Raw genomic sequence first — 16,749 nt, forward strand, 5'->3', positions numbered from 1 at the left:
GAACACTGCTTGCTAGTCAATCACCGCATAAAATACAAGCTCTATGTGAGAGGAACAAAATTGCAAGAAACGGCTTTCATTGTACTGTGGCATTTGGCGATTTATCGATCATTTAGGGCGGGTCTGCGCATTTTAGCAGAATATGCGAGGTTGGCACGCCGTCGAATGAGTCAGGCGTGCTCGTGTGGCACATAGAGAGTTAACATGGAGACATGGGAATATGAAGAGATGAGCAAGTGCATAGTCTGCTATACCAAATAATATGTCAAGTGAGTTGATGATCCAGTTTTTCTATGAGACTTCTTACTCCACGTCTACAGTAGATGTGAATATATGTATTGCAAGATTACCTGACAATTTTCACTCGTAAGTAACCGCTAAGGGCCTTAAGACTAATTCCCAAAGAGCCGTCAGATATCATACAAACTTATAAGCAAGTTGTTCAACATTAATTCTTCAAATCTGGATATTCTTAATTCTCAGGTCTGTAGGCTTTTCATATGATTTGTCAAAATGTGGGGGAAAAAAGGGGAAAAAAGGAAAAAAAAAGGTTTCCTATAGATCGAATAGTTCAGAGAAAATCGGCTTTAAAGTTTAGATGCATGCAATAAAGCATGCACGGGATTATACACTTCTGCAATGTGGGTCAATTCCATACACCAGGGGCCTGTTGCATAAAATGTTTAACCTGAGAAAAACCCTGGTAAGAACTGAAAACTTGTGTTAGTATGATGCTGTCACTGAAGTTAACAGAGGTTGAAAATCAACCTGCATTTTCTCAGGTAAGAAATTATATGCGACAGGCTGTAGGGCAATATCTTTCATAAAACCTATTAGCTCCAAGTTTACATTCTAGGACTTAAGATTTGAGCAGGAAATAGTTTCAGTATGGAACTTCAGCTTGTTTCTTTCTTTAAGGATATTGACACTGTTATCCTTCAGTAAAACAAACAAAAAACAAGGTAGCAAACAAACAAACAAACAAACAAACAAACAAACAAACAAAGAAACAAAATCCCAACAACTCAACATCCAATCTTCTATTAGCATCATATGGTGACTAATTACATTGGGATAATACACACTGTTCAGTGTGTTTTCTTCCAACATATTGCATAGACCTATCCATGCGATTAACATTTGGAAAAACCTGGCTACTGTGTAACCTATTATTTTTGTATTCATTTATTTTTATTTTCTTGCAAATTTAATGGATCACTGCTGGACTGTGAATTTAACAACACATGAAAATGTCGCCACAGGCTAGGCTACTAGTGCACCTACGTGTATGACAGGCCTCAGTGTCAAACTGCAAAAACAACATCTTGTGAAAATGTCTGTTACCTCCCCATTTGCGAAAATATCTGTTCGTAAAATTAACAGTTTATACAGTACTACATGCTGCTCACTGATAACTAGAGTTCACAAAACAAGAATGGAAGTCTCAGTTTTCCTTGCAAGAAGAGAAATGAGTCAAACAACCAGTACTGCATTATTTAAGAATGCCATATATACCACCATTCAAAGTGCGGTATTCAACAGAACAAAACCTGAGGATATGTAATTTGGTGATAATGGATGAAATCTGTCCATGCTTTACATAATGAACTATAAGTGGGCTGACTCCGCTGGGACACCCACAGCCATATGACCAAATGCCCTCGATCATCCACACATGACACTTTAATGACCGTGCGCCTCAGCTTACACGGCCGCAGCTATATCTCACAATGGCAAAAGTCCGATCTGGGATTTTCATCTTTCCCTCCCCCCAAAAAAAGAATGAGGTCACTATGAATATTCCGGTCTCAAATTTCAAGAGCCAGTCGGAGCATTGTCCGTCAATTTTTCACCACCAAAGTGAGCGCACCTCCGTGGGAAAGCAAGGACGTCGGTATGTTTTTTATTCAGATCACGCCTGTACCATTATGAGACGGAGTAATCCCGTCAGTTTACTGCCCACTTAAAAGGGGACGAGCGTAAGACAATCAGATTACGGGTGAACCTCTGACTTTAAGAGTCATGCTCTTCAGCTAGTTTTTCCGCTTTTTGCAAAATTTCAAACGAAATCCTACCCCAAAGAGAGCCAAAACATGGCATTACGAGAGTGGTTAGGAGGCAGACATTCTATGAGAGATGTTGTTTTTCCCTACATAAGAGGCTTAATGCACTGCAGGTCATCTTACATAGGGAGTCTAATGCAGTATGAGGGACACCTGTACTCATATTCCTCCATTAACCCCTTGCGTATATTAAAGTTAAAACATGGTTGTAAGATGGGCTCAAAACTCATCTTCCATCATTTGGAATATTTGCTTGCTACATAACAAAATAGTCTACCAAGAAACTTCTCTAGCTGACAGGATTTGCCAGGATAATGAGTTATATTGCAGTACTCTGAAATTAAAAGTGTGAAATAAAAAAAGTCGGTGTACCCGACTTTTATTCCTGAAGCGCCCTCTCTGTTCAGTAGTGGGTAGGTTGAATGTTACTGGTAAGTGATGATCAAAATGTGCCCTAGTATTAGAATTGAATCACATGCAGCCAACAAGCTGCAGCTATGCAACTCACTCTTGCGCAATGGATACTGCTATGGCCTGATATATTGTCATTGAATATTATGTAATGGATTAATTTTGTGAACATCACGTAGCAACCATGATCGCGAATTCTCAGAAAGTGCAATACTTTCAGGATAGTGTTTGGTAATATTTAGCATTTTTGTTACTACCCAACAGAAATGTGTTATCACGGCATCATTTCACACATTTCTTTTGCATATGTCTCCATTCTAGAGGGAAATTTGGCAGTTTCTGGAGTCATATGGAAACCAAGTTTTCCTTTCATTCTGTTGAAAAAGTCATGCATTAAGTTTATGGGAACTGAAGATTCTAGAAAGAAATGGGTCAAACATCTCACTACCATTGTTTGTACACACAGTGGTGTTGCCACAGTCAGATTTTGGGCCTAACCTTGTTTTACTGTCAACCCAGTGGTTTTTAAAAATATGTTTTTACCCTATTTCGAAGGTGGTGCTGAATTTGAATCTGCGTGATGGTACTGTATATCACCCACTTTCATAATCCAACTTCATCCCAGGCGTATAAATGGGTACCTCGCAACGCTTGGGTAATAATAATGGCAGGGCCCTCTGGTAGAGCAGTGGCAACGCTGAAGAGGCTAACCGGGGTAAATAAGGCATTATTATTATAATCATTTAATCATTATCATTATCATTATCATTATCATCATAACTACTGCTACTACTACTACTACTACTACTACTACTACTACTACTACTACTACATGTACTACTACTATTAACTTATTCTGATATTAACAAGCTCCCTTGAATGTTTCGTTAACCATTGAGGACAGGCTGATTTTGCTACAACATGCATTTCTATAGACACCTGCCCGATTATACTCAGGGCTGGTCTTCAACAGGCTGATATTGTTTTGTTTTGTTTTGTTTTGTTTTTTTCACTGCAGTGTAGCGAAACAGTTCACGTGCTGTATGTGACATTACTCCTCACAACTCTTTCATTATGTTGTTTTCTCAGATGCGGACTTAAATACAGTCAAACCTGCCATAGCGGCCACCTCTCTATAGCGGCCACCTGTCTATAGCGGCCACTGAAAAATCCCCCCGAGAGAAAAGCCATGTTAAAGACCCTGTGTATAGCGGCCACCTGTCTAACGCGGTCAGCGGCCACAAATTTTGTTTCCCGCGGTAGATTTTAACCTGTCTATAGCGGCCAAAAACCCGATGGAGCCGTAGCCGAGCTGATAATTCAGGGTGTTTTTCTGCTTTTTAGCCGTGCCAGTCATTTCTGGGCAACATTCAGTGATCGCCACCGTTGCATTCATCACTTATTCAGTCACAATAATGCACTAATTCATGACTGTGCACATGCTGCATCTAGTGTACTGTGCAACAATTTCATAAACACCGGCATTGTTCTATGCATGATACACACGTGTGCATATGTACACACATAAATGTACATGTATATACAACGATGATACATGTACATGTAGGCAATGCACACAAAGTTGGATTACCTGCCTATAGCGGCCACCTGTCTATAACGGCCACTTTTTCCGTATCCCTTAGGTGGCCGCTATAGACAGGTTTGACTGTATCTGCTAATATGCAGAGTGTAACTCCAAACTAGCGTAATGAGATAATTATGTACAGCAATTTTGAACGATTCTCTCTTTCTTTGTTGAAAACACAAATACTACTATAAATTTCCAAAACCTCACATTTTTCTGCTTTCTGAAGGACTCTCAGCAGATTTAAAATCATTAATGTCTTGATGTCTGCACATAAGTGTTAACTTGATTTCTTTGTGGTCAAATGAAATTGATAAAACTCACTCATAATCTTCATCTTTCTCTATGACAAACACAACAAAATTAACCCCCCCCCCTTCTTTTTGGTGGAGGTTTATAAAAGTCGGGTTAATACAAGTGAACATTTAACATACATGTACATTGTACACATTATAATAAAGCTGTTTAGGTCTATGCTGCAATAGTTGCGCTTAAGTTTGAGATCTTCTACCATGTTGGGGCAAATGCTACTTTGTACAGTTTACCTTGCCCTCCTCACATGCAGCTGAAACACTAATCCAATTTTCGCAAGAGAAAGCAAACGATCTAAAAATGCCATTTAAGGCTTAGCTTTTCCCCGTGCCACCAGGTACATGGAAAGCTTTGTACCAGTAATGTCTTTCGTGTCTCAACTGTCAAGGTTTCTCCGGAAGGAGCAACAGTTGTGTCAACAGTGTGTACGTCCCGATTTTAGCACCCTGCAGCTAGCATCCAACTTTCCTGCCCTATGTCAACCCCTCCCCCTTCTCCTCCCCAACTCCCCCTTCCCTACTCCCCCTCCCACCCTCCCCCCCCCCCCCCCCCCCCCATGCAAAAGCACCATAATGGCCACTTTTTGAGACTATCACATTCCTGTCCTATAAGCAGAATTTGGGAACAAGAGCTCCTCAAGATAGTCGTGTGGCGTTGAGTTGCAAAGCATCATGGGAAGGTTCCAACATGGAGGAGCTTACTATGTGGCTCTTGAGGGACCAATCAGGGTAGAACACACTCTGGCATACATTACACTTGTGACCATATTATATTAGACATGAACATTGTCCAAACTACACATGTACACTGCCCTTCTTTAACTCATGCTATACTGTAAAACGTGATATTTTCGCGGCATGAAATTTTCGCGAATTGGAGCCGATGGCCTTTTTCGCGGCATGAAATTTTCGTGAGTTGCCTCTAACATTCAATGTGTACAGTGTGCACTAGAACTTTTACTTGCATTTTAATTTCACAAATTTTGGCTCTCGTAAAATTCCCGTAATAAGAATGCACGCGAACATTCCTCGTTTTACAGTACTTGATTCTGAAAATCCAAATATCCACTTTGCACACATTTCTTCAGGCTTTCCTCCTCAGTGGCTAAACCCAAAGAGCGAAATCGCTATTTTAGAGCTCTCCAAAATTTTGAGGAAAATTCATGCACTGCATCAGTACAGTGCACTCCCGTTTTAACGAACATGGTTAAAAGGTACTCCGTAACAAGGTAAAAATTCACCCCCAATCATCAGCTATATATCTTTGCATCGATTATATATATGTTATTTGTTGGGTTATAACAAAGTTTTAACCCATTGAGGACGAGTCCCGAGTATACTCGGGCAAGCGTCTATGGGAAATGCGTGTTGTAGCAAAATCAAACCGTCTTCAACGGGTTAGTATAATGAAAGAAAACTGCTGGTCCTGTGACCTTTATCATAATGGAAGTCGACTGTACCATCTAATACATGATTACATGGATGCAGTTAGAACTAGAAATATCACTTAAGGTGATTAATACCCCCGCCCCGTGACGACAGTCTTACCCAAGGAATGATCTTTCCTTGATCTCCTGCCATTTAAATGCCATTACCATGGCAACGCAGCTTCCGACACGTCCGAAAAATATGTCTTGCACATCTTCCCACCAAGACTATTGTGTGTGCCACATTTCATAAGCTTTTGTCAAAAACTGAGGAAGTAGTTCAATCCACAAGATCTTTCCTTGATCTTCCGCCATTAATATGCCGTTACCATGGCAACGCAGCTTCCGACACGTCCAAAAAGTATGTCTTGCACATCTTCCCAAATGTGCCACATTTCATGAGCTTCAGTCGAATACAGAGGAAGAAGTTCAATCCGCAAGATCTTTCCTTGATCTTCTGCCATTTATATGCCGTTACCATGGCAACGCAGCTTCCGACACGTCCGAAAAATATGTCTTCCACATCTTCCCACCAAGATCAAGGTGTGTGCCACATTTCATAAGCTTTGGTCAAAAAACTGAGGAAGTAGTTAAATCCGCAAGATCTTTCCTTGATCTTCTGCCATTAATATGCCGTTACCATGGCAACGTACTTTCGGGTACTGTCAAAAAATGCGTCTTACACATCTACAACCAAAGGCACACATCTGTACCAAGTTTCATGGAAATTGGGCAAAAACTGAGGAAGTAGTTTGCAACACAAAATTTCCATCATTTTGGCTCATAATATGTGAGCTGTTACCATGGCAACATACTTTTTGTCACTGTCAAGAAATGTGTCATGCTGACCTATATCCTAAGACAAACATTCAATATGAATTCCATGAGAATTGGAAGAACACTGGTGAAGCAGTTTTGCCATGAAGCATTTTGCCCTATATTTTACCAATAACATGCCGTTACCATGGCAACGCACTTTTTGCCACTGCGGAAATATGTGTCTTGCACATTAACATATTCAGATGAACATCTGTACCTAATTTCATAAAAATTGATCAAAAACTGTGGGAGGAGTTCGCGACGCAAGATTTGTACCCATTTTTGCCCATAATATGCCGTTACCATGGCAACGTACTTTTGGGTACTGTCAAAAAATACGTCTTGCACATCTACAACCCAAGGCACACATCTGTGCCAAGTTTTATGGGAATCGGTTGAAAACTGAGGAAGTAGTTCGCGACGCAAGATTTGCAACGGACCGACCGCCCGAACGCCCGACCGCCCGACCGCCCGACCACCCGACCGCCCGACCGCCCGACCGTCCGCTGATTCCTATATACCCCCTTCAAACTTCGTTTGGCGGGGGTATAATGAGAGAAAGGGCCTGAAATACATCTCCATGAAGCTACTTGGTGCACAAAAGGGTAGGAACTTTGATACAAGGGCCTGAATTCAGGCATTCCTGTACATATACTTTTGAGTGAAGAACTACATTGTACACTGCACTCCATGCTAAAGTTGACATTGATAAATGGTGTAAAATGAAAAAATGCAGAATAATTGCAGGTTTACTAAAGTTTAACTACAACCTTGAAGAAAAAAAAAATGCAAGTGGCACCAAAATTTTGACATTTAAATGTTTTCCCAAAACAGCAATATTGGTCCACAGCAAGTAGGTCCTACAATTGTACATCAAGGTGGTAATGTTATGACCTCTAGAACGAGATCCCCATTTCCTCACAAACAAATGTTCCCTTTATTTCCTGTATCAATTCAAATTCAAGATGAAGAAGTCCTATCCTTCATCCTAAATTATATGGAATTTAAAACAATTCAGTAAATGGTGACTTTGTGAGGGGGGGGGGGGGATAAAATATGGTTGCTAAATCAAGAACAAAAAGAGTAATATTCCTGTGTTCAATCAAACTGAATGTTCATCACCTGGTCTACTAAAGTCACCTGGTCTACTAAAGTCTCAAATTTGTGAAAAACATAAAATTCAATAATTCCTTGATTTCTTTTTCTGTATTTACAATTTCATGACAACTTTCAATGTTCTGTGTGTATGGCTTCATCAATATCAATTTTTTATCTATTAAAACAAAGTGCAATTTCACCACTGTTAAGAGATATAAAATTGCAGATGAACTACTGGTTATGTTGGATGTTGAGGAAAGTGCAAGGGACAATTTCTGCCCTTTAAATCACTTCAACTGTTTCCCAAAATTCATATACACGTGTAGCTTCAAAACCGATGCACAAATATCAACTCATTTGTAAACATACAGCTTGACCCACTTTCGAACCCGAGACGCTGTGCTTAAGAGGCAACAGGGCGTGCATTTTTTGCAAGTTGTCGGTTGCAGGGGTGAAAATGTACCCTTTGGTGTGGTCAAAAGGGGGGGGGGGGGGGGGGAAGAAGATGTGATCTAAAGAAAGCCTGAACAACAACAACAACAACAACAACAACAACAACAACAACAACAACAACAACAACAACAACAACAACAACAACAACAACAACAACCTCAGTAACAATCTCAACCTCAATGACAGCAGCAACAACAACAATAATGATAAAAAACAACAACAACAACAATCCTATAACCCTACTGATGGCAATAAGTTATTAGCTGGTGCAATAAAAAGTGGTTGGTGGTGTGTGTACCCTGCTTGCTATTATAACTGTCATTTTCTGTGGTTTAGATCTCCTCTACTGGGTTTGTCTGACAATGCTCAGCTAATTCTTCTTTTTTTTTGTATATCTTGTACAAATGTTTTCTGTTTTGTTTTGTATATATATCTTGTGCAAAAGCAAATAGCTACAAGGTACACTGTAATTCAGGTATTCCTGCATAGGAAAGCTTCAGCATAAGAAGCATAAGAAGGTTCCGCACAACAAAGCTTCAGCTTCAGTTATTTTAATTCAAACCATTTTGGTATATGCATTGTTACGTGTTGAATTTTCAGGGGCCAAGGTAATTCAAGCTGTGCTTTTAATCTAGCCTCCCCCTCCCACTTTGGTTCTTAATTGGCACTGGTTTGTACTACCTCTTGCGGTAAAAGTATTTGTTAAAACAACAACAAACAATCAAATTAAAGTTAAGCTTTTGCGCAACAAAGCTTCAGCTTCAGTTACTGTATACGCCGTTATTTTTGCGAGGGTTTTATTTTCGCGAATTTCGCGAGCTTCGGGCTGATCGCGAAATTAAAGACACGCGAAAATATTACCCCGTCATACCTTATGTGCAAATTGATGACAAAATGCATCCAACGCTGGCCCGACCAGAACGCGGCTGTTACATCGGCCAGTACGTACACATACTATAGTAGTACGTATGCTACGGTGCAACCGATTGTGGAAGTGCAGTACTATGCTAAATGTGCATTAAAATCTCCGTGCTATGTTACCCTACGCGAACGAACACCGGCTCGACGTGGTTGGGTACACGGGTGAGGCCTAGGGATGCATGTAGCCCGACCAGACGCCGTGTGCGCAGGGCCGTGCAGACGCCATGCGCAGCAGTGTAGCTAGTGCGACACTTGTGTACAGCGACAGGGCCGTGTATATAGGATGCATGTAAAACTTTCGCTAGCGCTTGCGCAGCTCTGAAACTTTGTTGTCTATTTGTTGCAACATTTGGTAGGTACTGAGTACTTGTGAATGCCGTAATTGTTTCATTTTATAAATCTTCTACTGTGTCTTTCCTATTTTCATGTTTGGGAGTCACAATGCAAATGGAAAAACGTTACGAGTACGTTGGCAAGTGTTTACCCTTTCTCGGTAAGAAATAATGACAAAATGATCTGCTAATGTGAAACAACAATCAAGGAGTAAAAATAAGGAAGGATTTTGCCTGATTGTTGGAGGATTCCGCCGATGTGGTCGGATTTTCACTAGCGATCTCAGATATACGTCCGAACGTGTTGGAGGGCGAACGGGAAAGAGGAAGAGTCATGGCGGGTGGCGGGTTACGTGCGTACGTGCGCGCGGCCTGGGGGACACGGGCGGTGTAAGGTAGGCTTTCAGTGTAAAAGTTTTTGTTCGATGTTAGGGCAATTATAGGGATATAATAGCATACGATAACAGATAGGTGGTCGGATGTACTGATGTAGATAAACGTTACGAGTACGTTGGCAAGTGTTTGAACGTGTTTCTCGGGCTTGGCAGTAGACCCTACTATCAATCGCGAATTTAACAACACGCGAAAATTCCACTGATACCGTGATTCGCGAAAATATCTGAACGCGAAAATATTGGCGTATACAGTATTTTAATTCAAACCATTTTGGTATATGCATTGTCACGTGTTGAATTTTCGGGGGCCTAGGTCAATTCAAGCTGTGCTTTTAATTTAGCCTCCCCCTCCCATTTTGGTTCTTAATTGACTGGTTTGTATTACCTTTCGTGGTAAAAGTATTTGTTAAAAAAAACAAATCAAATTAAAGTTCAGATTTAGCCAGCCACTTTTGTTCTTAACACTGTTTTGTTTAACCTTTTGTGGCAAAAGCATTGTTTTTAAAGTATACATTTCCATTATCTTTTTATGTCATAAAAAGACAAAATGTAATTGTATATTGATAATCATTGTAATTCAGTTATGTTTATGTCCCTTTGCTTTTGTGAACACAAAGAGGAAATAAATTCAAATCATATCAAACAAATCAAACTGAAGTTCCAATCTCGGCTAATCAAAGAGTTTGCTGCTGCTCAGAAAGGTACGGTACTATCCAGAAAAATCAGCAACAATAAACAAACATCGCAAAAAAAATCTTAACAACTTTCGTGGGCAAATGGGTATTTCACATAAGAAAAAAAAACAACTGCAATAAAGAGATATACAGTAGAAACAGTGGATGGCTCACACAGCATATAAACACAAAACAGATAAAAAGTTGCGAGAGGGGACATAACCCAGTACTTTGGAATCTGAAAAGATATATGATGAGTGTGGGAAACAAAAAGAAAGGGTTTATTAGGACACCTTAATCTAATTCTAAACATTTTCTTGAAACTGGGTTGTTTTTTAAGTCGACATCCAACTGAATTTTGTGATTGCACATGGCTGGGAACTGATAAATTCAGATGCCAATATTAACAAACCAGCTTTATAGCTTCTTGGGGGTTGATTTACATTGGAGTATACACAAGTCAGTAAAAATGCCACATCCCATCAAGAACTGCATGGAAAATAGCAATTATGTGTCATACCAATTGCCCTGGCAAATTTGATAGGGGATACACAGATAATAAAGCAATCCAAGGTATCTGGATTGTGACATCGTATCCAAGAAATTCTCTTGAAGAAAAGAGCTGGCATCATTCACTTGGCGTACAGTACCCGAGCAAGAACTTATTGTTGGCTGAGAAGCAGAAGGGCACTATCGTAATCTAAGATTTGAGCGTAGAATAAATTAAATAAAAAAGTTTATTTAATCCAAAGTGCATAGAATAGCATCCTTGTGGTTTTAATTTTACTGAAAATGAAAATAACTTAAAATTGACACCATAATATACAGGACATTGATCCGTACAATGTGATACCATCAATTCAATACCCCCCCCCCCATTGCGATAACAGCCTTCTCGTTCTCATCTGACGTTATGATGTTGTTGGGGTTTTTTGCTCATTTTACGAAATATACAAAGAAGGAAAATAGACTGCTGAGTATGATAGCAAAGGAAAGGTTCCCATGATGTATGAGCTCAAGTATTAGAGAATTAATTGAAGAAAAACCAAGATATCTATCATTTACCTCTTCGCCATCATTTTTATTTCATTTCATTTTATTTTTTATTTTTTGCTTGGGAGTTTGGGTCACATCTGCTGATAACCCCTGACACGCACAGCTCTAGGCCCGTCAGCAATTGTGAGACTCATACTGATATGAAATAAGGGTAGTCTCTATCAGTTGTGACATTAGTTGAATTCACTGCAATTTTCCTGTGTGTCAAGTGAAGTAAAGAGCTGAAATCAATCATCTTGGTATAAAACATCTGGGGTGCACCCCTAAGGATTCCCCTACAAGAAACGACGACGTGGGACAGCACTAAGCCTGATAGCACAAAACTGCAAAGATTGCCTTCACATACATGTAGATGCAGAAAAAGTGTTTTCCACGACGGGATGTCGGTGCAGGGAATTGGCAGCTAGGCCACACCGAGTGGATTTAAACCCTATTACAGCTCAGCATTAACACGTCAAGCGGAAGCTCCCTGGGGAGATTTCGCAGCGGAAATTATTAGCTTGTCATCAATATATTGGCACCTTTGCAATTCATAACATGTCTTACATTATTTTATGAAAGCTTGCATGATGGAAGATGAAATTGAATAGATTTATGAAGTGTGTGCACAAAATCAGAAAGAAAAAAAAAACAATTTTAAGGAGATACTAGAACTATTATCTTCAATAACGTGTTGCCAATTTAACAATCAGTCATAAAATCTAATATCTATGAGGCTTGAAAAGTTGAAAATCCTGCGACCATTAAAAAAAAGATAAGAAACTTTCATGAACACCCAAGGGGCTCAAATGAAAGGAAATTCTTCTTTCTACCTCATTATGAAACATTGATAACGACTACTAAAAATCATAATGACAAGATACACTTAGTACATTGCTAAACCTCAGAAATGTGATTCTGGGGACTTGATACAGGTACATGTAGGTAAACACAATAATCATAGAAACATTGGTGTGAAACATAAAGTTGCATGGAAAGTTTAAGACAATGTCTTGAAGAAAACAGGTAAATGACCACAAAACAAATGTGATGAATGACATCATGGCATATACAGTATATGCCAGGTGAACAACATAATTTTTTTTTCCAGCCTGTGTCATGTGCACATTCACACGAAGAAAGAGGAGAAGAAGAAGAAGGAGAAGAAGAAGAAGAAGAAGAAAACACAGGTGTCACGAACATGCTGGATGCTACATGCTATTCAGAAGTAATGATGAATGGTGTACAGAAATGACTTTGACAAAATGCCAAGATGGAAACAGATTCAATGAAAATAACATTCTGGTAATTTATCGAGTACACAAATGTGAAGTTACATGGAAAATCATTGAGGTCACGAACTATGGTGTTTATGTCATGATTCCCAAGAGCATACATATAGTTATCTTTACCCACTCCCAAAACTTTTTTTGTGGTTACTTTTGTAAACTTTTTCAAAGTTGTCAATATTTTGATGATATCTCTTCCGATCTACTGTTCATCATTGCACTGCTATTGAATTTATTATATATATATATATATATATATATATTTTTTTTTTTTTTTTTTTTGGGGGGGGGGGGGGGGGGCTAGATTTTTCTCTAGACAATGAAGAAGAACTGCAAAGTGAGTGGAGTGATGGCACTTACGAGATAGCTTCGATCATGTCGAGGCCCATCTCCACACAGCAGTGGCCGTGGTCTGGCCGAGGGTCTGGCAGGCCGGACACGCAATAGTAGCAGTCCCCTAGAATCTTGATCCTTAGACAGTGGTTCTCCTGCATGGACAAACAAAATAACAAACAAACAAAGAAACATGAAATAGTATAGTGGTCTTGTTAAAAACAAATGCACTGTGTTCTGAAAACCAGCCATTGACTTTCAGCGAGAAAGAGATCAAAGAAGAATCATACTGTATATGAGCAGTATCAACAAAGAAGAATTGCATGAATGAGGATAGGAAGGTGATGAAAAAAGAGAAGAAAGAAAAAGAAGGGAAATGGAAACTAGAAGAAGAATCAAAGTAGGAGGAGCAGAAGAAGAAAATATAGATATAAATACAGAAGAGAAGAAGTGCAGCACAAGACTTTGAGAATAAAGAAGAAATAAAGGAAGAAAAGACAACGGAAAAGAAGAATGCAAAAAAGGAAGGAGGTGAAGAAGTTTAAAAGTGATGGCAGGTCTGGGTGATGTCATAACACAGAAAATAGGTGGTTCTTCAGTATGATCAGTATTCAAGTCACAATTGCACAGAGCACAATTGGAGAGACATTACGCTATACTGGGAATATCAGGGGACAGAGCATTTGTGACTGTGCATCACAAAATCGACAAAAAGTCGCGCTCCCTGATTTTACATGAGATGAAATGAGTCAATGTTATAACCTATGATGTGACTGCCAAAGAGATGATAATCTTTTGATTCATGTTGGAAAGTATATGATTTGTTGATGTGTGATTAACTTTTGTAAATTCCAGTAAGTGTCAACTGGTACTACATCCTTCATGTGAAAGGCCTCAAACAGTATCTCTGCTATTCCAGAAATGCAAAATGCAATTAAATGAGGGTATTCAGACAGGAAATACATGTATGTTGTATAAATCCATACGCTGTATGTAGTATTTCAAAACATTGTTTTGATATACAAGGATTTATGATGTATGTTCATACGACATATCAAAATACGGGCGAGGAGACACATAAAGGTGTTCGATATCCATACAACAAACGCCAAGTCACATGATCATAATGGCCTGATAGACATACTCATTAAAAATGCCATACACACTTATAGTAACAACATTCAGGTGGTTGAGCTGTTAGTATTCTTTGCTTGATTTTGCTCACTGATGGGCTGTTTGGATAAAGTGCCTCTTCTCTAATGACTTTTCAAGAGAGTTTCTATTAATCCAGAACAACGGGATAGCAATTATGATAGGGTAATGTCATGATTCTGAGAGATACAGTGTAGGTAGAAGTATGGTGTACTGTAACAGCGATTATTTTTGCACGAGTAATTTTTCACGCTCTGCCAAGTGAGATGAATTTCACTTGCTTCTAATTCTGTGGAATCAAGACATTGCATTGTGGTACACACAGCAAGCACAAATATTCGCATGCTTTCATTTTTTTCATGCTAGTTTCTGGTCATGTGAAATATGCAAAAATTTCCACTTTTACAGTTTATCAGACTTTGCTTCTATGAATTACATTGTATCTATTTAAAAAAAACCCCACTCACTGAAGGCCTTTTCTTGTGATTACATAGATAATTGTCACACATAGGACCCTCCCCCCCAAATAAAAGGGAAGAGGAGCTTGTGAAACATGCATGTAGAAATTAGCGAGCAAATTTCATCCCTGCAGTCAAAACTGGCCACATAATAAGTAAGGCCCCAGCACAAACCACACGAAGGGGGAAAAAAAGAAGAAGATAAAAAGCAACTTAGAGAGAGAGAGAGAGGAGTTAAAAAAAGAACCCCAAAACAAAAACCACCTTAGGCTGTGCATCTAACCTTCAGAGCTCCCCAACCCTATGCAAACACACAAGCTGCGCTTTCACAACATTTCGCAGGCGCCGTTCCCTCTCACATGCATTTCTCTTTGATCCCCCCCCCCCCAACCATCCAACCTCATCCCATCCCTCCTCCCTACATCAAGCAGACTGTACATTCACAAATATTCAGCATTTCGGCGGGATGCACTCAACCATACTACTTCTCCCCTAATGGAAGGGGGGAGGAACTTTGACGGAGATAAATTTGCCAGGGGTAGTGGTACTCCAGCCGGGGACGCGGAAGACGCGCGTTACTGTGTTACCGGGTCAGGATATAACTGATGCGTTGCCACGGAGCCGAGATGGTATACCCAAAGGTCCCTTTCTTTATGACATCTTCAACACAAATTAATTCTGTCTTGTCTGCACTGAAAACAAGAACTGAACGAGGATGAATTCACAACATCCATGCACAGACTAGTGGAATGCCCTACTACTCTTCCGGCCCTGGCATTTATAACTATTCCGCCTCAAGAATCGCATTCATTCTCCACACGTAATCTTTGACCCCATTTACACTACAGGCTTGGCCCAGGTTCAATGGCTAGGCTCGACCCTACGATTTTTGGGTATTTACACGTGGAAATCGGGCTGCAGCTGAATTTAACTTTCTCAATCTCGCTCTTGTGGTGTGTGACAAATGAAAAGTTTGAACTTTAAGCCTATACTGACACAAATATGCTTGCAAGGGAATGAACTTATCTTTTTTAAGTGAAAGGGATATTCACTGCGATGAAAATAACAGTAAAATCTATTTAAAAATGGTAGATAACTGGGAAAGCTTTAAAAACATCCCGCCTGAAATAGTAAAAGAACACAGTACAGAGGATAGTGTAGATGCTCCTCACTTTCCCTCGGAATTCAGGTGCATCGGTGATAGGTACATTTTTGTAACTACCTAGCCGACACGTACTTACTCAACAAATGCTGGCAGGATTTCCAAACAAGATTTGCGCGTGCGATCATGTACTGCACGAAAACTAATGAAAGAGCCCATAATTATGTAATGAACATAAATTTTGGGGCCGAGCCTCTGTCCGGGAGCACACAGAAAAATTGTGCAGCTCATACTAGCTTGGGCTCTGTATGAATTGGCCACAGTATACACGCACAACTGTTTTTTTTTTTTTTTGGTGGATCCCTCAATTTTCTCTCAGAACATAGATAATATAACAAGTTTGGTTTGAAACTAAGTATATCATAGATGCTTTCAATTTGTTAGTTACCCCAATTTTAACTTACAGTCAATCAGTGTGTATTCAAGATCATTTTGTAATTTTCTTATATTATATCTATATTGTATGTTCTGTGTAAGGAAATGAAAAATGAATTGAACTGAACAGAACTGAACTGAGCCACAGCTTTGGTGTGAACAGGGTACGTGCTTGCAGTGGGGCATTCTGATCGAGAGAATTCTGTTCCTATACAGCATGTGTGGTCTGACACCATCTGCTGTATCAGATTGACTACACTTCCAATGGAGTAAACACCATCAGACATATGCATTAAAATAACAACAACAACTGTTTATGGCTGTATTTGTACACACCATGGCAGGGCTGCCACTTTCGGCAGAATGGAAAAACTTTTCAAAACACGCTGAAAAACATATTCTGGAAGCAAATGTCAAACTTCCATTCTAAAACAGTACATGTATGATCATACATAT

At 39.6% G+C, this 16,749-nt stretch overlaps 1 protein-coding gene across 1 annotated transcript in view; it reads right to left on the reverse strand.

The window, feature by feature from the left end:
- LOC139741961 (adenylate cyclase type 5-like) overlaps positions 1-16,749 on the reverse strand; it is a 232,232-nt gene that overhangs the window by 48,797 nt on the left and 166,686 nt on the right. Inside the window, exon 6 of the mRNA XM_071652528.1 lies at positions 13,174-13,301. Within this exon, the coding sequence (XP_071508629.1) occupies positions 13,174-13,301 (128 nt within the window). The remainder of the gene's footprint in view (positions 1-13,173; positions 13,302-16,749) is intronic.

Source organism: Diadema antillarum, unplaced genomic scaffold, assembly GCF_040938485.1.
Source record: "Diadema antillarum isolate AM-2024a unplaced genomic scaffold, OU_Dant_1.0 seq00000966_RagTag, whole genome shotgun sequence".
Classification (NCBI taxonomy): domain Eukaryota; kingdom Metazoa; phylum Echinodermata; class Echinoidea; order Diadematoida; family Diadematidae; genus Diadema; species Diadema antillarum.